The sequence below is a fragment of the Ochlerotatus camptorhynchus genome, unplaced genomic scaffold (assembly GCF_037179485.1).
Source record: "Ochlerotatus camptorhynchus isolate MF236.1 unplaced genomic scaffold, CSIRO-AGI_Acam_v1.1 ptg000391l, whole genome shotgun sequence".
Lineage (NCBI taxonomy): Eukaryota > Metazoa > Arthropoda > Insecta > Diptera > Culicidae > Ochlerotatus > Ochlerotatus camptorhynchus.
In genome coordinates, this window is record NW_027040878.1 from 2,388,727 (window position 1) to 2,412,194 (window position 23,468).

At 41.5% G+C, this 23,468-nt stretch overlaps 1 protein-coding gene across 1 annotated transcript in view; it reads right to left on the bottom strand.

Annotated features, from left to right (window-relative positions):
* Window positions 1-20,461, bottom strand: part of LOC135710565 (diuretic hormone receptor-like) — an 85,677-nt gene extending 65,216 nt beyond the window's left edge. The window contains exon 1 of the mRNA XM_065233180.1: window positions 18,602-20,461. Within this exon, the coding sequence (XP_065089252.1) occupies window positions 18,602-18,857 (256 nt within the window). The 5' untranslated portion in view covers window positions 18,858-20,461. The remainder of the gene's footprint in view (window positions 1-18,601) is intronic.
* Window positions 20,462-23,468: the final 3,007 nt, after the last annotated feature.

Here is a 23,468-nt window from a genome sequence, read left to right on the forward strand (position 1 = left end):
GCAGTGTTCTTGAATATGGAGTACAAATTTGGGCTTCATATCATGCTGTTCATGTACTGCGCATCGAGAGAATCCAGCAACAGTTTATAAAGTTTGCATTACGACGTCTGCCATGGACAAATCCAGATAGCTACGAGCATAGATGTGCGCTTATTGGACGCAAACACTAAAAAATTGCCGAGTCTTTCTCCAGAGGATGTTCATATTTGACATGATTAGTAATCATATTGACTGCAGTTGTTTGCTCGGGAACATCAATTTCCACACTCCAGCTCGCCGTCTCCGCAACTATTACTTTCTGTGGACTCCCGGACATCGTACTGCTTACGTTTATAACAATTCCTCTCGATAGATGTTGCAGACTGTTTAATGATGTGTGTGATGTTTTTGATTTTAATATAAGTAGACCAGTTTTTAAGAATAGGATTAAGTCACTTTAAACAGTCTGTATTGGTAAAATGTCAAAGATGATGGTTAAATAAATAAAAAAAAAAAAAACCTAATTACATATTGTGCAATGGTGGAGCCGACCTTTTGGTCACTTTTATCCATTCTTTCCTCAACTCCAGCTCGTTCTTAAACACCTTGGACGATTTTCGAACTTTGACCTTGATTATGGCCCAAAATCATTCCACCGGACGAATCTCTGGTGAATTTGGGGGGTTGGCGGTTTTTGGTACAAAAACAACGTTATTGTCTCTGTACCAATCCAACGTCGATCGTGCGTAATGGCATGATGCCAGGACCGGCCAAAATAATGTCTCGTTTGGTTTGTGTATTCAGCAAAGTTGTAGATTATGTCAATACAAACAACTTTGCTCAAGATATTAACCTTCTATATTTTTGCTCAATTGATCTATAAAGCGTTTTTGTGGACGTGCCTCTTAAATCATATTTTTTTACCATAACTTTTTCTATGTAATTTTTAAAGGTTTGCAATAATCTAAGGACTTCTTTGTATTGTTAAAATACATGCTATTGTAGAACATTGTTTTTCGCTATTTCCTATATACTTGGAGATATTTGGGATTTTTCAATAAAATTGGCCTATTTTTGAACTCAAATATTTCATAAGGTGGCAAATGGTGGCAGATCAAACAACTTACATTTGAAAGTACAACAAAAATGCTGCAAAATCGTGCTGGAGTTGTCTACATCGGACTACATCCAGACAAGTTACAGCTGTTTTAAGAAGGGATCAAAATCAAATGTTTCCTATTAAATATTTGATCTTATTCAAAAGGCGACAATCGAGATACTGTGACTATCTGTCTGGTATGTTTATAAAGATCTTAATTCTTCGTTAGATCATTTTCCAAAGCTTTATGAACATTCTTGTATTGATATGTTGCGTTAATGACACTCTCTTTTGAATTAAAATAAAAAATAAAACCCGCTTTTTATGTTGCTTTATTCGCTATCAGTATCGTCAGAATCATACCCAGTACTTGAGTCGTTCATATCTTGTAGGAATCGAGTATCATTACACGCAAACCAAAAATCTATTACAATGAATGTTAGTTCCGTTTCCTATCATCATGTTCGATGTTCATGAACATCGCAACGAATGTTAGAAATTGACCATACAGGCGATGTAATGGTTTTTTGTCTTTTTTTATTTCGTGTTCCATCTACGCTTTCGACTATACCAGTAACCTTGTAGAACGACGCACATTGTAGAAGATTGTAGAACGACGCACACACTTATCTCGAATCTCTCCAGCAGAAAAAGCATACGAAGTCGAGCATGCGAGAAAATGAGCGCTTCATGTTTGCTTTTAGGCACTCCATATTCAGAAGCACGGAGAGAGCAGTGGAGAAAGCACAGGTCTGATAGTCGCAACATCCGTAGTTCAAGTCCAGTCACCAACCTTTTTCTATTGTTTTCGACATAATTAATTTCACTCACTAATACAACTCCACATTTTTCGGTCTCCAATTTTCTTACATCGGACCGCAGCTAGGTATATCGCATCCTCGGTTCATGCGGTCTCCACTTACATCCTCTGATGATGAATCCCACATAATTGTAAGCGAATCTTACATCCACCGGTTGGGTGTGCTAGTTTTGAATGGAACGAGATCTGCTATTTCACGATCAACCATTTGTTTTTCGGTTACCGATACTTCTGTTGTTTCTTTGATCAACTGAATTCTTAATGGCCGACAGAACCGAGTTGATGATGGGGTGGGATTTAAAAAAACAATTTTTCCGTTAGTTTCCGCCTTTATCAGGACAATTGACGTTAAAAACATGTGCGAATCTGATGCATCTTCGTCCGTTGTAAACCGTTGTTTATATTAGATGTGATCGCTGCTTCCGTCAAACCCCCATTTCACAATCATTTCCACTTTTAAAAGCTCATCGGCGGAAAGCTCTTTCACTATATCTGCAGAAGATTGCAAAATCCGTAAAGTACACGCAAACCAAAAATCTATTACAATGAATGTTAGTTCCGTTTCCTATCATCCTCTGTTCATGAACATCGCAACGAATGTTAGAAATTGACCATACAGGCGATGTAATGGTTTTTTGTCTTTTTTTATTTCGTGTTCCATCTACGCTTTCGACTATACCAGTTACCTTGTAGAACGACGTACATTGTAGAACATTGTAGAACGACGCAAACACTTGTCTCGAATCTCTCCAGCAGAAAAAGCATACGAAGTCGAGCATTTTTATTTCGGGTTCAATCTACGCTTTCGACGATACCAGTAAGCTTGTAGAACGACGCACACACTTGTCTCGAATCTCTCCAGCAGAAAAAGCATACGAAGTCGAGCACTTTTATTTCGTGTTGCATCTACGCTTTCGACTATAGGTACCAGTAAGCTTGTAGAACGACGCACATTGTAGAAGATTGTAGAACGACGCACACACTTGTCTCGAATCTCTCCAGCAGAAAAAGCATACGAAGTCGAGCATGCGAGAAAATGAGCGCTTCATGTTTGCTTTTAGGCTAACCATTATTCAGCAGCATGGAGAGAGCAGTGAAGAAAGCACAGGTCTGATAGTCGCAACGTCCGTGGTTCGAGTCCAGTCCGGCAACCTTTTTTCTATTTTTTTCGACATGATTAATTTCACTCACTAATACACTCCACATTTTTCGGTCTCCAATTTTCTTACATCGGACCGCAGCTAGGTATATCGCATCCTCGGTTCATGCGGTCTCCACTTACATCCTCTGATGATGAATCCCACATAATTGTAAGCGAATCTTACATCCACCGGTTGGGTGTAGTGTGAACCAAGAGTTGTTGCAGTTGTACTTCAATTAAAGTTTCGCTAACATGAATATATTCCTGATCAAGGTAACATTTTTGTTTTGCTGCTAAAACCTTATGGTACGAAGGATATAATTGCGCATTTCTCAATTTTGCACCCTTTCAAATGTTGATGTATTGAGATTTTGTCAAATCCTGTTCAATAATCAAAGCTAACGCTTCCGAGTCAGAGAATGAAACTATTTCCGGAAGTTTCGATGATTTCCACGATTTTAAAATTTTTGTCGCACGAGTTGGGGAAGTTTGTGTGGCTTCTTTGACAATAGAAGCAGCATCATTTTGCCCAGTTGAACGCAATGACATTTGTGCAGCATAGGTCAACTCATCAGCATTATGAGCTGAGCGAAGCACCGCTGTTCTACGTCTTTTCACACAGTCTGAGGTTTCGACAAACGCTTTAATTATTTTGTGTGTAACATTGAACGTTGATGGAATGTTTTTAAGGATATGTTGCGGTAAACAAAATGGTTTGTCAAAATAAGCAACGTTATTTTCCAGAACTCTAGCCATTGTGCGGTTATGCCTCTGCCACAGCTGGCTGAAATATTTGCAAATGTTATCCAAGTAATTTTCAATCTCTGACATAACATCAACAAGTTCTGCAGCTATTTCAAGACATCGTGTTATTTCTTTAACCAAAAAACCCAATTTGGTTTTTTTGTCACCTTCCGCATTTTTCCAAAGCAGAAACACCTGACGATAATCCATTTCTCCTGCAGATACTGATATAAGATTTTAGTATAATATATGTAAATAATGTGTTACCATATTAATGTTATTGATAAGCATTCAAATTATGCTAAACGCCAGAATAGAAGAAAATATCTGAAGAATCATTATAATATATTTGCCGGATAGTTAACAAGTTATTTCGGCTGAATTTAAGAAAACTTAGAGCACTTCACAAAAAAACACTTCCGAGCACTACGGATGAAAGCTCCTTCCAAAGTGACCTTCAAGCCGTGGTTTTACAAAGAACATTGTACCACAAACGAAGTGACAGACGGAGCGGCTCGAAAACTTTGGTGACTAACCTGCTATTGCTATTTTTCAGTGTACCACATGGCAACACCACTACTACTGGATTGAACCACATGGCAACACTACTACTGGATTGAACTAGCATTTTCACCAAATGTACTAGAATGTTTTGGTTCTATCTCTTTCACTCTACTCAAAACTGAAATGCATAAAAAAATGAGAAAATGATACGCACTCTTTGCACACTGTCAAAGAATCATTGTACACAAAATCAACTTTGTTCAAATCAAAACAAAAAAACTAACCCATCTGGTGGATGATGGCATAAGCTTCCAAGAAAATTCTATTACAGTGAACCACATTATTTAAATGGATTTCCTCGCCAGTTAGTCGTCTGTCACTTCGTTTGTGATTGTACTATCGGAGATAATTGAACAAGTGTGCGTGAGATGCTTTTGATATACATCAAACTAAACCAATAAAAATCTAAACAATAGAGATTGCTGACAGCTCCCTTACCACTACAAACGTAGCCGACACGTGGTTTGTGATCAACCTAAAACACTTTCCCTGCAGAAATATTGGTCATAAACGAGCCACCGAAGGTGTTGTCGGGTTGATGTGAACTTGCCAGTACATGGCGGTTCGGTAATGAGCACTTTTTCCAGCTGGGAAATCTTCGCTCAGTTTTGTGATCATCTTAGAAACTGACAGACCGACCAGAAAAAGTATGGCGACATGCTTCTGTCATAGCTTTTTGCAATGGGTGCAGCAAACTCTATTTAACCTTTTGCAAACATGGCATCACTGTTGTGTGAAATGGTTGTACATTTGGTTTCGTATTTCATTAACTCACTATCTACTTTCTATATGCAATTTTCACACTGCCGTACTCTAACGGAACTATCAACTCTAGACTTTTATCTCCTCCATCTATCGTATCTCGTATTTAGTCTTTAGTCTGTTTTTTGAAATTAGCATCTTCAACTATACATAAACATGTTTTAATCACCACGAAAATCATAAACTCGATCTTTTTATATGGCCCGTTGTTTGACATCCATACATGGTGAAACAAAAAGTTGGTTTCCAATAGAGAAATACCGTTGAGGCGGTGAAGGACAATTCCTTTGTTTACGTTGCGTGGTGACATCTACTATTTGCAAGTGGGTACGTGAAACCAAGGTTATCTGTCATCTTGCCGGGGACTTGATTTTATATGACTTTCACGAGAAATTTTAAACAAAACATTTTGAGCTGAAAACTGAAATTTTCAGGTACATGCTAATTCAGTTCGGAAAATTACTCTACAATGAGAGCGTTAAGAGAGAGATGAAATGTGTTTGAGAAAAGTTGATTGAAATTAATTCTGAACAAATTAGCTGAAGATTATATGTCTTTATTTTCAAAAATATAACTGTATTAATATCAAATAATTTGAGGATCACCCCAATTTTTAAAACAACCAAAAAAAGGAACTTTTCAAGCTCAAAAACTTCACCGAAGACATCAAACGTCAACATACTCATGCAATAGCTCTAGAACTACTTCCCTGCTAAATTCCCATAAAATGCTATATCGATTGGTTTGAAATTCACGTATTATACAAATTTTGCACCCGGCCAGTTTCCTAAAGCCTTACTCCTTTGGGACAATTGGAAACACAAAATGGAATAATTCAAAACAGACAACATCAAATGAAAAAAAAATGCTTTCTATGTGTCAGAATTGAAAGCCTCGTTGAATAATCGATCAATGACCCAAAGGAAATCACCGTGGCACCTGCCATAAATTGACCACTGTTCCAGTGTTCGAATTACGTTGCAATACAATATCCACCATACCGAACGGCATGATCTCACGGAAAACGAAAAGAAAATGAAGAAAACGCTTATCCCCCTCTTCGATCCTAGATAATAACAGCAAATCCCACGCATTCATCCTTTTATTAACTGCGGCTTTGCTGCCATTCGTGTCAACTCAGGCTCAGATGCTCATTTTCTACCCTACATTCCATATTCCGGAACGTTGTTCACATTTTTTTTTCCTCCCATCAACCCGTGTTCGTCACCATTCAGCGGACTCAATTTCAACACGGTCCAAGGGCCTGCAGAAATCACTTTCATCCCCCATCAGGTTTCCTCTTTGGGAAGGAAGAAAAATGCAAAAATGAACCGATCCCGCCCCCGGTCTTATTTCTCTCCCGTTTATCAGCCATCCCGGTTAAATCTCGTCCTTAATCTTGTTCGCCTTTTCCCTCACTGCATCCAAAGCCGGAGCAAGGATGAAAGCTAAGATCAGAGACCGCGGTACGTGCACACGAAGCAGGTGGTGAAGCGGCTTTTATCGCGATTTTCCACTTCCGCGCACCTGCAAAGAGTCCGACGAGGGCAGATCATCACGTCTCCATCCGTTCCGTGCCATGCCTTAGGAGCGGCGCAGGAGGAAACTGTGTCAAGGTTTAAGTGGCTTGTTCCTGAGGATTTCAACAATTTGCGTTGTGAATGATTTGGGGAGGGGTGGGGGGGGGGGGAGTGCTAGGTGTCGTCGGGGATAAATTGAGCGCTAAATCCACGTACTTTGAGGGACTATTGTCGCGTTGGTTGGTTCGTATTGAGGTGAGATGAAAACTGGAAGGTATGCTTTTGATGGAAACTTTTGATGAGGCTCGTGGTTCGTGACCCATGCTGGGTTCATTACATTAGCGTGGGTCATCTTTTAGGTCGTAATTTGGTTTATTAAGCTTCAAGCACTACTGAAAGTGTATTTTTTTTTCGATTGGAAAATGCAAATGACACATTGAAAGAACGATTATTATGAGTTCAAGGAGTTTTGAGGGAATTTTATAAGAACGGTCATACCTCACCGTAGGTGGATAAATGAAGGTTTATCCACTTGTCACCACTGTTGTTGTGCCATTACTGTCGATAAAATCCATTTACCAGAACACCACAATACACCATTAGTAAACGACACTCATTGACAAGCTTGGAACATCTATCCACTTCATAAACACATCCGACGGCTTTTCTCGCCCCTTTCACCGGCCCACATCGCACCCCGTAAAATGTGTCCTTTCTCCCGAACAGGAGCTAATTTCCCGTTCTTTCACATTTTAAACCGACAGACACTGTGGCTCCCAACCCTTTTCCTTCCTGTCCACCACACCGCCCAACCAACCCATTTAGCATCACCGACCGCGGTAAGTGTCAATTTAGAGAGAAAGCTATTTCCCTTTAGTGCCGGAGCCGCGATACGATGGATGGTACCTACCCAACCCACTTGCTAATCCATACCGGAGATAGAGAGAGGCATAGTGATAAGGGGGTGGACGAGGGGAGGGGGCTGACTGTCAGTTGAACAAGCAAATATAGAAACCGTTTACCACTCGCAGCAACGTGGGCGTGGGTGAGCATGTGTAGGTGGTGGATCGTGGTTTTCAACTTTATGACAATTGATATGCGAATGTGCGGGTTGCGGGTTGGAACTTCATTCATATGCATGTTTTTCCTGGCTTATTTCCACCGGCTGCTTTCCATTTCCTTTCAATTCACATTATCTGGCATATGGCTGGTTTACACTTGTGCTGGTTGGCTAGTGCTAATGAGCCAGCTGCTGGCAAGAATGATCATCAGCAGTTGATTGTTATAAGAATCAGCTGCCGAAACCTGTTTGCATCATGCTGATGGTTATCTGCGCTTACAAACCAGCAGATGTGTAAGCCGGGCATTAGCGACGAGATATCTGATGGCTTTCAGCGGGTGGGATTGACATTTTTGATGAGTGCATTCATTATGCTTGTTAGGAAATGAGATCGTTTCCAGCAGCGTTTTTCAACCGGTGGGGAATCCCCCCCAAGTGTGGCATGCATTGGATCCTTCGCATGGCGTGTAGTCAAACAAACAAAATTTGAAGTTGATAAAAAAAATTACCAGATGATTGAAGTGTTAACTACCATATGCAAATAAAAATTCTTTGTGTGAAATTCAAGGCCATATTTATTCAGGTAACCAGCGAGAATATGTACATATGCTTGAAGTTTGTTATATTGGCTTTATGTTATTACATCGGAAAGTAAACAATCCAAGCAGAAGCAGGGTTTCTTACGTCTGGCATAGCACGTAAAATTTCCATGGTGCATGCTGGTTTCTTCGATGTAAACAAAGCGAAAACATTCCAACCACTATAGGGACGCCAACTCCATCCAGCCCCACAGGTACACTGATAAAGGAAATACAATGCTGAGTTCCATTCCTTTTTTCTTTGCTTGCTCTTTTGGAAACAAAATGGATATTTATGAATAGGAACAGCTGAACTGTGTCTTAGCTGTGTCACGAGCATAAATGTTCGTAAATATATGCGTCTTTTAGGAATGCTGGTTCTTTGTCTACTTGACTTCAAACGACCCGAATTGAACTCTTCTTCTGAGCACTTCTCGTAGCTATCTTTGAACAGTTACAATGTTTTTAGTTGAGCATTTTCTAAGTGTATGATTCTGTGTATTTTCGCGGGATGATTTTCACCCACACTTCAACTGACTGTACTAAGAGAGAAGCTTAGAAATAATTAGAAATTGATCCAATTGTGGCGAAATTAGACTCTTATTTCCAACTTGAATTTTGGAGTAGAAATCAGATGACAGGTTTTAACATGATTGAATTCAACCGATTCAAAGTTCATTTTCTGTGCACATCAGATTCTCGGTGATGGCACGAGTACAGTATCCGAACTCTATTATTGTGGAAGTGCACCAGCCATCGATCACAAGCTTGGGATCATCCACAGTATGATGCGTTTGTTTTCGGTCGCTGGAGTTGTTCATTAATGTATTTGATAAAGCCCAACCGAATTAGCTTTACAGAGCCGAGTTGTTCACTATACAAAACATCTTCAAGCTATAGTAAAAAGGTACAACACAATAAACACTTTATCTTCCGCTATCCAAAAAGCCTCTTCCATCATAACGGGAGCCACTTCCAGTGGTTTTATTGTATGGCAGGATCGCCAACGGAAGGCAGAGCGCTTCCATTGCAGCAATGGACGCAAAACGTGGTCAGCACTCACACACTCATCACTAAACGGTTGCTTTCCAAAGTCGACGACGCCTCGACCGAAAGAACTGCTGATGAAGCACAATGAGGAGGACCACACAATGGTTGCTGCCGAGTAAACAGACGAACGCGTAACACACATCGAGAGTGGCCTGCTTCTGTCAACAGCCGAGTGAACACTGGATCGCTGGAGTTGTCGGTTCTGATTTCGACACTGGTCGTGAGTTGATTCGGTCGGTTAGGAGCTGGCACTGCGTCCGTGGGATTGAGTATAATCTCCCAGTAGGATTACTTGTCGTCGGAAATTTAATAATAAGAAAAACACTTTAAGTTAAAGATTGGAATGAGCTAGACAGATGTGGGATACTTGGGAGGAAAAGAGATAGTATCTCTGATCGAATCGGAAGGTAATCGGAGATCGCCTTTTGATAAGATCGTTTTTTCGGTTTCCGGAACAAAGGCCAAGAATTGTTTGAGCGGCCTTTCTGAGGAATCCCAAGATCTTTCTCGTCCACTTTAATCCAACCCGTGGAAGAGGCAGGACTGTGAAGTTTTTTGGTATAGTTTCGCGGTGTGTTTGTAGAGGTATATTTAAATGTGAGAAGTGTCTTTAAGTTCAGTGTAATTAATTGTTCGTTAATTCCTTTTGATTAGGTGTAGTTACTACTGAATAAGTTTAGTAGGCTAGTGCGGTACTGTGCGTGATTTAAGTTTCAACAAAAAGGTAAATGATTTACCATGCGGTTTTGCAACAATGCGCTCATCCAGTTGTACAGCCGTTTGACGGCTTTTTGTCTCTAGTTTCGTCCCACAACCTCCCGCTTGGCATACCGCGCCCCCCGTTATTACCACTACCCTGACCCCACGCGTCGGTATTAAAGGACCTAACTTCGGCCGGAGTTAGAAGGGAGCTGAGCCGTCATATCGCGCTCCAGGTGAGCAATTTTCCCACCCACCGGGATATCACCACGAAAAGCAGTTGGTGAATTAGAGAATCAAGACTCGCACCCAATTTGGTGAATCTTTTGTATTCCGTGCAGCGAGCGTCGCAGGGGCGACAGACGATGGTGAGGAGCAGTCGGTAAAGCAGAAGCGTGAGTAGAACCGTACAATGTCCGCATGCATGCATTAAATCTGGATGAAGCGCCAGTTATAAATAGCCATTTAGAAATCCGCACAGTTAGGTAGGGAATTAGAGAGAGAGTAAGAGAAGAATGAGGGTTCCCGGATAAAAATGTTTAGCTAATAAAATTTTCGTTCTATTAGTTTTTTCTAAATAAATGTTTTTCTATTCTGCTTTTGGCTGTGTATGTGTAGACTATAAATGTTTTTCTATTCTGCTAAATAATTGTGTTGATTGTTAGGTTAGAATTTCCCGTTCAATGAGTGCACTGGTCTAAAGAAGTTTCTCACGTTTCGTTCGTTGTTGTAGTTTTCGTTGTTTGGTTTTACTCCAAGTCGGACTGCTTGGGAATCTCAGTCCACCATTTATGTCCTGAAGCGTGTAGATTTTGTGTTTGGGGAAGAGCTTGACCTGTGATGAGAAACAGGTCGTCCAGTGCATTCGCTCCGGTAGAAAGACGGTTTCTGGTTAGTTTTTATTCGGTTGGATTTAGTGTTTTCTTGGAATCCCAAGTACTTAACGTCTACTAGCGCGTTCCAATCTTTTGCATTAGACTGAACTCGCCCTGGGGTTTTGAGTTTGCCGGGCATCCGAAACGACAAGTGGTCCTCTATGGAGGTTTAAAAACCAATCCACGGAACACTCTAGTAGACCGATTTAGGCTAGCCAACTTTATGCCGGCTACAATCAGACGTCTTTTATTTCACATCATTTACAAGTGGTTATGGGCCCAGAACACTGGACATAGCACAAGTTCAAGTTTGAAGAAAAGTAGTTCCGGAGCTTCCACCATGTTAAGAAGCCCAATCCCGCAAGATCGGAACCATGGCGGAGGCAGTCAAGCGAAGGTGCAGGATCGACAACGCAGAGGACCCATACTATTGGAGACGGTGTGCGTGCTGGCGGAAGTGTGCGATTATTTGGCAATTTCATGAATGTTCCGGCCATTGAGAAGCTGAAGGGATGGTAGAATTACACATCGTGGGCGTTTCTCATGAAAATGACGCTGATTAGAGAAGGCACCTGGAAAGCGGTCAAACTTGCGTAGAGACAGGAACCTGATCCGGAGCTGAGGGATCGAGCGTTGGCCACAATTTGCCTGAGTGTCGAGAGGAACATTTTTCGTATCGTGCGAAAGGCTACTACAGCATCGGATGCGTGGAGCAAGCTGCAGAAATCGTTTCAAGACAACGGGCTGATCCGAAGATTCGGTTTGCTGGATAAGCTGACCGGAGTGAAATTGGAAAATTGTAGCTGTGTTGAGGACTACGTTGAAGAGCTTGTGTCCATCACGAATCATTTGAGCGAGATCGGATTCGAGGTGAACGACCAATGGTTGGCATCACTGTTACTAAAAGGACTGCCGAAATATAAAGGGTGTCCACGATGAAATTGCCACACTATGAAATTGCTCTAACTTTTTAACCGTTGGGTAGAATTTAATGAAAATTTGGGTGGATTTAGTTCATAGTGCATTATTTACATCCTGCAAGTTTTAAAGTCCTGTGATCAAAACTCGCGGAAATGGAGTCGAAAGAACAGCTCGTGCGTGATAAAATCTTGTGCATTCATCACGAGAACAAGGATCTCTCGCATCGTTCCATCGCTAAAACGTTGGGAATCGCGAATTCCACGGTGTCGCGAGTGATTAAGCGGTTCGAGGAACGGTTGACCACCGATCGGAAGCCCAGAAGTGAAGGAAAAAGTATTCCGTACAACACCAAAAATCACAACCGCGTAGTTGGGGCCTTCAACCGAAATCCGAACGCCTCCGTTAGGGATGTGGCTAAGAAGCTGCACCTAAGCCGAAGTTTTGTCCAGAAGGCCAAAACTAAGGCTGGGCTTCGAACGTTCAAGGTACAAAAGGCCCCTAATCGCGACGAGAAGCAGAACAAGTCCGCCAAAACCCGTGCCAGGAAGTTGTACCTCAACATACTGACGAAAGTTGAATGCTGCATCATGGACGACGAAACATATGTGAAGGCCGACTTCAAACAGATCCCCGGCAACCTGTTTTTCACAGCCAAGGATAAGTTCAGCGTTCCGGAGCATGTCCGCACTCAGAAGATGTCCAAATTTGCGAAGAAATTCCTGGTTTGGCAAGCCGTCTGCACGTGCGGGAAGCGGAGTGCACCTTTCGTGACCCAGGACACGATGAACGGACAGGTGTACATAAAAGAGTGCCTCCAGAAGCGGCTGCTTCCTCTCCTGAAGGCCCACAACGTCCCAACAATCTTCTGGCCGGATTTGGCCTCATGCCACTACTCCAAGGACGTGCTGAAGTGGTATGCGGACAATAAGGTCAATTTCGTGCCAAAAATGTTCAACCCTCCCAACACTCCGGAGCTCCGCCCCATCGAGAAGTACTGGGCGATTATGAAGCAGCACCTTCTTAAACGACCTAAGGTAGTGAAGACAGTCGAGGAACTGAAGAAAGTATGGGTTTACATGCAAAAAACGGTTGATTCACAGGTTGTGCAGAATCTTATGGCCGGGGTTAAGGCCAAGGTGCGGGCATTTGCGTATGGACTGTAAATAAAATACGAGTAAAATGGTAAAATGAAGTTTAATAGTTATTTCTCAATCCCTGAAAATTTGATGGCAATCGGATGAAAACTCGAATTTTGCAAATCAATTTTGTGTGTGGCAATTTCATCGTGGACACCCTTTAACAACCCAATGATCACGGCTTTGCAATCATCGGCAATCGAGTTGACGGCGGATCTCGTTAAGGCAAAGGTACTTCAAGATGTGCAGGAGCATTCTATTCGAAGCAGAAGTCGCGGTGTCCGAAGAGTGGAGCAGATAAGAAGGAAGGCACGTGCTTCAATTGTAACAAACCTGAGCATTACGTGGCCAAGTGTCCCCAGAAACAAAGTTCATCAAAGTCAAGAGGGAAGGCTCTGTGCACTATGCTGGCGGTTGGTCGTGGAGAAGAATAAGACTGGTACTTTGACTCCGGAGCCACTTCGCATATGACGAGGACGATGAAGAATTTTGTGAAGCAGGAAACTTTTGTACACTCGTTCGAAACGGCAAACAACCAAAGCGTGAAATCAACATTGAAAGGTCTGGTGAAGCTGGAGTTGCAAGAAGGTTCAATCGAAGTTCAGGATGTATTGCAAGTTCCGGATTTGGCAACCAACCTTTTATCGGTGTTTCGAATATGTAAGAAAGGGCTGAGTGTAATTTTCACGGCTGAAACTTGCGAGGTTCGTGACTTGCTTCTGGAATGAAGACCGGAGGCTTATACCGACTGAACACGAAGAGACCGGAATCTTCTTACTTGATAATTGAGTCCAATATCTGGCACAAGAGGCTTGGGCATTTGAATCAAGCCTGTTTGCGGAAACTTGTCACGATGGTTGATGGCATGGATTTGAAGAATGAAATGAAAGTGGACTGCGTGGCATGCGCAAAGGGTAAGCATGCTCGAGACTCTTTTCATTCTAGTTTATCCCGAGCAGAAGGTCTGCTAGACCTTGTACACTCCGATGTGTGTGGTCCAATCGAAGAAGCCTCGTTTGGAAGGAACCGTTTCTTCGTTACCTTCGTCGATGATGCGAGTCGAAAGGTTTTCGTTTACTTCCTGGAATCAAAGAGCCAAGTAAAGGATGTTTTCGAAAGGTTCAAGGCCATGACGGAACGGCAAACTGGACGAAAGTTAAAAATATTGCGTCCTGACAACGGTATGGAGTATATGGTGATGAAGGAAACATTGAAGCGAGACGGCATCATTCATCAGACGTCCTGCCCCTATACCCCGGAGCAGAATGGTATCGCTGAGCGCATGAACCGTACGCTCGTGGAGAAAGCGCGTAGTATGATCAATGATGCGGAACTGTCGAAGAAGTTCTGGGCGGAAGCAATCACAACCACCGCGTATTTGGACAACAGAAGTCCATCACAAGCGCTGCAGATGATGACACCAGAAGAAGCGTGGTCCAGAAGGAAGCCGAATCTAAACCATCTGAAGATATTCGGTTCCAAGGCGATGGTCCATGTGCCGAAATCGAAGAGAAAGAAGTTTGATTCAAAATCCGTGGAAGGCATTTTTGTCGGGTGCGCGGAGAATTCGAAAGGATACCGGATTTATCTTTCGGAGAACGATGACGTAGTAACCAGTCGAGATGTGATCATTATCAACGAAGGTCGAGCAGTGATGTCAACCGAGAAGCAGAAATCGGTGGAGTTCATGCAAATTGTGACCTGGATTGATGATGTTTTCGATGTACCGGAGCAACCAAACGTCGAGAATACTATCCCAGAGGAGCAAGATACGGAAGGACTGACTGAGCCTGATGATCTGATGGAAGGTCCGTCTAACGCTTGTACGGTTTCTGAGATTGAGCATACTGATTCGTTGAAAGGTCCGTCCAACGCCGACTGGAGAGATGTGTCTGCATCAGCGCTCCCACCGCAACAAGATAGACCAGCTGGTAATGAGCACCGCCAAACCCCAGGCAAGTATTTAGATTTTGTATGTTTTAGTCCATTGTCTGGTCCCGTTATTTCCCCACAGTGTGCGGACGAGCATATTGTTGTTGATGATCCTACGTGCTACCAAGAGGCGATGAAGCATCCAGAACGTGAACACTTGATTGCGGCCATGAAGGAGGAAATTCAAGCGCTTGAACAGAACGAGACGTGGACGTTGGCTGACTTACCGGCTGGATTCGCAACAAGTGGGTGTTTAAAACAAAGCGTGGACCGGATGGAGCAATTGAGCGATACAAAGCACGTTTGGTGGTCAAAGGATATTCTCAGCGACCGGGAATCGACTACGACGAGGCTTATTTGCCGATGGTCCGTTACTCCACCATTCGATATTTGCTGGCATTATCTGTGCAACACGACCTGGATGTGGAACAAATGGACGCAGTTACTGCATTCCTGCAGGGGAAGCTCAAGGACGAAATCATATATATGGATCAACCTGAAGGCTTCGTGAACAAAAGCGACAAGGTGTGTCTGTTGCGGAAAGCACTCTACGGCTTGAAGCAATCCAGCAGGGTCTGGAACAGCCAGCTCGACAAGGCGTTAAAAGATTTCGGACTTACACGCTCGGATGTCGATACTTGCTTGTATTTCAAGTTAGAAGGAGGAAAGATGCTTTTTGTGACCATCTATGTTGATGACTTCCTTGAATACCTTTTTGAATACCCGTTTTAACATGAAGGACATTGGTCAAGCGAAATTCTGCTTGGGACTGAGAATATCCAGGGATAGGCGAAATGGTATGCTTTGGCTTGACCAGCAGCATTATGTGGAGAGCATTCTCCAACGGTTCAACATGGCGAACTGTTGTCCAGTTTTTGACTCCAGCTGAACCTAGCTTGAAGCTCCATAGTAAGATGTCACCAATCACACCAGACGAAATTCAGGCATTGAAAAATGTCCCGTTCAAGGAGGCAGTTGGCTGTTTGACGTACTTGGCGCAAGCGACGAGGCCTGATATAAGTTATGCTGTCAATCAGGTCAGCTAATTTTTCAGTAATCCTGGACAATGCCATTGGATTGCTGTAAAACGTATCATGAGGTACCTAAAGGGCACAGCTGGACACCAGCTTCAGTATTGCAGAGAGGAAGTTTTCCAATTGGTCGGTTATACAGATGCGTGGATACGTGTTCACGTTCATGGGCGGAGCAATTTCGTGGAACGTGAAACGACAGCCGACAGTTGCACTCTCATCGTGTGAAGCCAAATATTTGGCGCTTTAAAGGACCGTGCAGGAGGATCTCTGGTGGCAGTATCTTCAATCGCAAATTTTCGGGCAGCAAGTCATTTCAATTCGATGTGACAATCAATCCGCTATCTGCGTGGCGCAGAACCAAGGACATAACCCCCGGACTAAACATTTGGACATTAAGCACCAGTTTGTGAAGGACACTTTGGATCGTGGAGTCATCAACCTTGCGTACGTTAGCACGAAGGAGCAACCAGCCGACGGTCTTACGAAGGCTTTACCGAACATCAAACTGGAAGCTTTCAGAACATTAATAGGGCTCGCAGCTTAGGAAGGAGTGTTGTGATCTCAATCTAAGTAATCCGCGAGTTCGTAGTAACCACTGTTAGTTTGTTAGTCAAATAAAACTTTCATTCGTTTCCAACCATTCCTCAAGATCAGACGTCTTTTATTTCACTGCATTTACAAGTGAAGCCATTGTGTCGCGAGCAGGCTTACTGAAACTCTGCAAACTCACTGGAGGTTTTAAAACACTCTTGTCCTGCGAGTTAAGCCAGCCCTCACCTCGAGTAAGTGGCGGCAGGAATATGGAAGAAGTAAACACAAACTCCTCGAGAGAGAGAGAGAGAGTGAACTTCAGCGAGAGGATGATTTGACGTGAGGTGCGCTTTTCGAGACTACGGATGACTTTTTTGTTCGACGCAAGAAGCTCAAAGTTCACCCAGAGTGAGAGGCCTATCCTATCTGCATTGATCAATTCTCTTCATCGACTTTCTCTTCCGTTAATAACTCGGCTGCAAAACCTTTGCCTGTTGAATTTGACGTTTCGGACAGTAGATAATAATTTCCTTTATCAAACTATGTGGTAAAAATAATGCAAAATCTATTTGCATAGCAGCGGTTATTAAAAGAGAAAGTCAATGGAGAGAACCGATCAAAGCAGATAGGACCATTTGAAATATTCATCGAGATTTGACTATTCAAGCTGAACATTGCATTAGGTCCTAAGTAACACTGACCGATTCTCTTCCGTCGACTTTCTCTTTGCATCCCCACGACCATGTAAAACATTCCCAGGTATTTTCAGCACACAGATCGGTAAAAGAAGCTTTTATCTAGCATTTGATACGACAATCACAACAAAAAACGGCTATGTGCTCAAGTTATTAACGAAATAGAAAGTCGATGAAGAAAGTCGACGAAGAGAATTTGTCAATGTTACTTAGGACCTAATGCAATGTTCAGCTTGATATCTATGGGAAATCTTCGAAATCATCGTGATATCATGGATTCCTTTGCAACATCGGGTGAGATCTTTCCTTCATTTCTAGATAGAGCAGTTTTGGCGTGACTTTCAACCAGCGATTTCACAAAACTGGACTAACTAATTTCTATTTTTTTAAGAAACGCACACATTTTGGCTACTTTTCTCGAGGTTCTAGAAGAAAAAATCTCAAAATAATGTTTTATTTCAAAGTCTATTTTGTAGTCTGTGAGAGCAAAATCACAAATAGAGTGACATCAAAATACATGGCATGTTGAGAAATTGAGCTAGTGAGAGCAAATTTTCGCTCTCAAATTTGAATGTTTTGGCTCGCTGAATACTGGTAGTAAAGCAGGTTAAACTGTTTGCGGAATAATCATTTTTATTTAATTGTAGCTTTCTTAACAATAATTTTCGGGAAAAAACTGAACGACAAAGTCCCTGAATAATTTATTTAGGTTGTCGTTAACTTTTTTTGACCCCTGAATATGCACCGAAAGCGAATTATTCCCTCTTCTCTCAATTTCTTTATGGGGATTTTTATCACTTCCTACCAGCGGCACAGCGCCATCTCTGTGGAAAAAGGCCAGACGATATGATTTATTGAAAAAAAACAAAAGTATTTGAAAAATTTTAACATACAGCAGGCCGTGATATTTTTTCCCGTAGAATAGGGACCCATAGGGATGTGTAAAAAATTTAACATTGTATTGTTGCAGTAAAGTTTGATGCATTAGAAGTAGTATTTGTTCAGCTATGGCAATGAAAATCGACTTTTCCAAAAATCTCTTCGGGGCCTCCTCTAATTCACGTTTTTCAAAGTTTCCGCCATAAAATGGTTTTAACTTGCATTTTAAACGACAAGCACATTAGAGAATGTTTTTGAATTATTAACGAATGATAAAACCGGTGAAAAAATCGATCAGTACTAATTGCATGTTTTTGAAATATTTAGGATGTGTTTGATTTTAAATCGCATATCAACGCATTAGCATTTGATTTCGATTTGACTATATACAATCGGTTGAAATATGTGGCTTCAATTGTTTTAAAAGAGTCTTCCTCTATTCTTTACGTGTATCGTGAATCACAAGGCAAATCCCAAACAAATAAATATTTAATTTATGAAATGCTTCATGAAATTCCTGTCACAAATCAACAGTTCTGAAAAAGAAAAAGAAACAAACATATTGCGAAGCAGAATACTCACGTGTCGTATCGTACTGCACGCCCTTGAACTCCGAAAAGCACGGCAGGACGGCCGTCGTCGCCGACGGTGTCCTTGGCCAGCAGGAGATGGAATCGAACAGCGGCGGACATGAAAGCTCCAAGAATAGCGTATCGTTCAGCTGAAGGCACTGCTCGCGAAAAGAATCATTAGCTGCCAGCGGAAATCCATCACTACTTTCGGAACCGGCACCAACCATCACGGCCAGTAGCGACTCAATCGACGACGACTCGTTCATCCTGTGGTACAATTTGCCTCCCTATACTTTGTACTTAGGCCTAAGCGGAAGCAATCTTATCACTATCACTTTTTTTCACACTTCACTCCTATCGACAGTTGGGGTTGTTTTGCTTCATCGAGCTCAGTAATCAGTACGATTCGCTAGAATGTTTTTCCGATGGAAATTTTTGCTTGCTTTATTCATCTTCCTCCGATTGACTGGCTCTGATGCGGAAAGAAACGGAATTCACTCTGATCAACAACTCTATTTTTCTCAGACGCACACGTAAAAATTCCCGCTCGCGAAGGTTCATTATGTTGCCACCAACGAACGGCGAACGACGATCCAAATGACCAATCGCGCTTCTGTTCCGATCGAAACTGAATCGAACCGAACCGCGTAAAGTTGGGAAAACGAAAATCCCACTTTTACAACCACCCCCTCACTGTGGACGCTCTCTGCTGCTACGACGACGGCAGCGATCTCCAGCCGCTTTTCCGCGTGCACCTTGGCGATTCGATACAAGATGAAACAGTATAGCCGTATCAACTGGGAGGGATTTCCGTTGAAAAACCACTTTGTCCCCTAAGGAATGATTCGGAACCTCGTACTGTAGCCGAGAGGATGCCCGGTTAAGTGACAAAATTGGCTCGAATGAGCATCGGTAAGTAACTGATCAACACCTTGAGTGCCCCTAGCAGACAAATGAAAAATGATACAAATCTCATCGCACGGTCCCGACGATCAAGGTGAAACGGAACAAAGAAGAACTCGAAAAGTTGTTTTCGATAAGATCAGGTATGTCGCGCTAAGTATGTCGCCTCGGTGTGGTGATCACTTTCGGTCACTCATGGAGTTTGTACACGAAAACGAATCCACTCAGGATGAATGGCCGAAACGGTATTGATCTTTTTCAAGGCAGAAAATGCAGTTCAAATTCCTATCCAAAGAAGATGATTCCTCGCACCACTAATCCGTAGCCAATCACGCACGACTCTATTTTATCACCGGCTATTAAATGTGGAGCATAACATATTATCTTGGTCATGAACAGATTCATAATTGAACCGGTTTTCAAGTCTATTGGATTAAGCTAGCCGAGTAGTTCTGCTTGAAAACCAAATATCTCGTTAATTGAGTCGGTCGTTGCTGAATCGCGCGTGTCTGGTTGCCTATTTGAATAAGCGCTTTTTATCACTCATCGTATCGGTGTTATAACCGGATCAGTAATTAACGTGATAATGGGATTAGGCACGTGTAAAAACGTTCGTAGCAAACGAACCAGTTTTGGCGCCAAATGTGGCCTGAACCGGTGTTCTCGGCTTGACCCTGCCCCCTGGACAGTTTATTTACGTACAACGGAATCACTTAAGCATTGTGCTGGATGAATGACATTAATCAAAATAACATTATGTTTTACAACTTGTTACAAGAAGTCAGTCTAAATATGGCACAATATCACTCTATCATTCAATCACTGCACAATCACAAAAATAAACTTCTATTCCAAGGAACAAAATTTGCCAGTTCTCTACTCTGTGCAGGAGATCAAAGAACTAAATAGTGATCTGCAAATGAGTTCATCTTCGACATTCCTTCAAAATTAGGCCTTTTCAAATTTATTTTGAAGTCTCTGGGGGGGGGGGGGGGTGGGCCTTAAATCGACTCAAAAAATCCGGGGGAACAAATAATGCATTTTATTTTATGTTCATACTAGATCCAGCCAACTATTAAACCATCAAAATCTGGCATGTGGCTCAATAAGTTGGATCTAGCTGCTATCTACTATGGTGAAATAATCGTTCTAATTGTGTGGCCTGGAACCTGCCGACCTACCGAGTGCCAATGCTGCAGCATGTAGATGTCACTCCGTTTCTGTTGGCGAAGTTCGGGGAACGTCGTAAAAGTTCAGGTAAAGGTTTATAAGTCCGTAGATCGTTGCAAAACTTCAACTAAATTCGTGGAAGTTTAGAAAATGACGTCCAAGTTCAAGAAACTCTCTTGAAGTGCAGTAAGAAGCTTATTTAACTTTATAGAATTTATGAACCTTTGTTAAAGTTCTGTGAACTTTATAGAAGTTCAGTTAAATTTGTAGAAATTCAGCGATAAATTTGTAGGATTCAGTTATTGAATTTCTAAGTTAGAGCAAAAGCTCCTATACAGGTTCTCCACTTGTTCAATGTTTTGATAGGAAACATCATAGTTAAGGTACACCGGGGTAAGTTGAAACGGTACGTATATCTCTTAGCGAAAGGAATAGTCACTGTAGTTATTTTTGAGAGGCATTGTGTAATACCGCAAACTACAATATTAGAAATAATCTCAGTGAATATTTACTTTCGCTAAGAGATACATCTACCGTTTCAACTTTCCCTCGCTTTTCACCTTGCCCCGGTGTAGGGTAACGAATTTTGGTTGGACCAATTTATGTCATTTTCGCACTGCGTCTAAATTTATGCCTTGATTTTCTATGAATATAACATATCAGTGCCAACATTTCAAAGGGGCGTAATTGCATTTGTAAACAATGGCTTTAGCCGTCGATTTCTCGAGAATAAAAGCTCACTCATGTGAGAGTGACTAATTCAGAGAGTGAGTCACTTTTACTCATTCGTATGGAGAAATTTCTAAAAGCGTAGGTCACTCAGCTCATGAGTAACCTACGCTTTTAGAAATTTCTCCATACGAATGAATAAAAGTGACTCACTCTCTAAATAAGATTAGTTTTCAGTGAATGAAGACTGCTTAAGCAAGCCTTTTGAATCAAATTATACTAGCGCTGCATGTCAACCATTTTGTCAAGCTTCGGAATTCATTTTTTTTCATCAGATGTATCTGCTTTTGTTTGCGGTTACAGCTATCAGAAACTACGCATAATATATTTTCTGTTTATTGTACACAGAGGACAGTGCAGTGCAAAACACGTCTGGTACGTATATAGGGGAATTTACGTATTCTCGGCAACCTAAGCAGCGACCTTCTTTCTATAGCCTTTTTCTCTAAGGAACGCACACATATGCAGTATTGGGTTGTTTACAATCTTTTGCTGCCAGCTGCTCTAACAATTTCAGTCGAAAGAATTGTCAAAAACTGTTTTGAAACGCTTTTACAAAGCTCCAAACTTCTCTAGTGAGAGCGAGTATTGTCGGCAACCAGTTTTTCTTCGGCAACCGTTCCATTTGAACTGCATGTAAATCTGCTGTTCTATTATCGGCAACTCGAAATCAGCTACAATTTGTAGTGCGTGTGTTGCATTTCAAGAAAACCTTGCTAGATTGCTTTTTCTCAGTGGTAAAAACACAGTCAAATTGAAGCTGAAAGCATACATAATCGTTTGCATGCATTCAGCGAAGTGTTTTCGTAAGAAAATCCAGTGAAAATAGTGTTTCAATTTGTGTTGCCGAAAATAGTCTGTCATGCCGAAGCCGTCATTTCCCCTATATATATATATATATATATATATATATATATATATATATATATATATTTTTTTTTTTTTTTTTTTTTTTACATCTTTATTAAGGAGATTTTCAACCGTTGGCTGGCTCTTCTCCGACTTATATATATATATATGCATTTAGATTAACATCCAAAATCCGTCCTTTTCTACATATTCTGCACAAAATAAACATTTGAAGTCCCTCCATTTGACGTAGGATTACGTCTTCCGGCTACATATTGAGGGTGCAATTTAAAAAAAAAACCAAAATCGACCGCGTTACGAAAAGTGGTCAGGTTTTGACCCCTTATAGGTCTGTCAATAGCGGATGGATTTTAATTCTAAACAAACCAATCGATTGGCTTGTTTTCTACAAATCTACTAAAATGAACACTTTATCGATTTTCAATAGGTCACTATTGAAAATTACACAAATGTCCAACTGTTTTAATGGTGATCAAAATTTTGCGGATGTTCTCAAATGTTATCAACGAATTCGAAATGCAAATGGTATACGACGAATTCCGCGAGGTGAGAAACATGGATTTGCCAATGGATACTAATTTTGATGATGGTGTTGAATTTTGGGGAGTGGTACTGGCCACCAAACAGGTGAATGGCAAAATCGCTTTTCCCTACTTGCATTGCCACACTCCTCAGCGGTAGTTTGAAGGATGTTTTCGTCGATCACCCTAAAAAAACTAAACTGCGTAACAGGATGGATTCAGCTATGATGCAGAGAATCCTAGCGTCCAAGGAATATGGAAAAACCATCAAAATAAAAAAAGGAATCACTGAAATCATAAAAACAGATTTTCGACTATTTTCAAGCAACATGTATGATAAAACTAAATAATAAAATCTGTTCGGTAAGTTCTGATCATTCCTCATTTATTTTTATTTGAAATAATAGATTTTTCCTTCTTCTAGCCTTACCCACAAACCTATGTTCCTTTTTACGTGTTCACTTAATTCCGATGGTTCGGTACATGTACCTTGAACGGGATTTTTTTTTTTTTGATCTCGTGATTTTAAACAGCAAAATGCTTTTTAAGTTTTGATTTCGTATTTTTTGCACTAAGAATATTTTATTTACAATACAGACAAAAACAGACATGATTTTTGACACTCAAACAGACTTTTGAAAAAATCATCTGGCATCCCTGTTATTCCATCACCGTGTGTGAGGG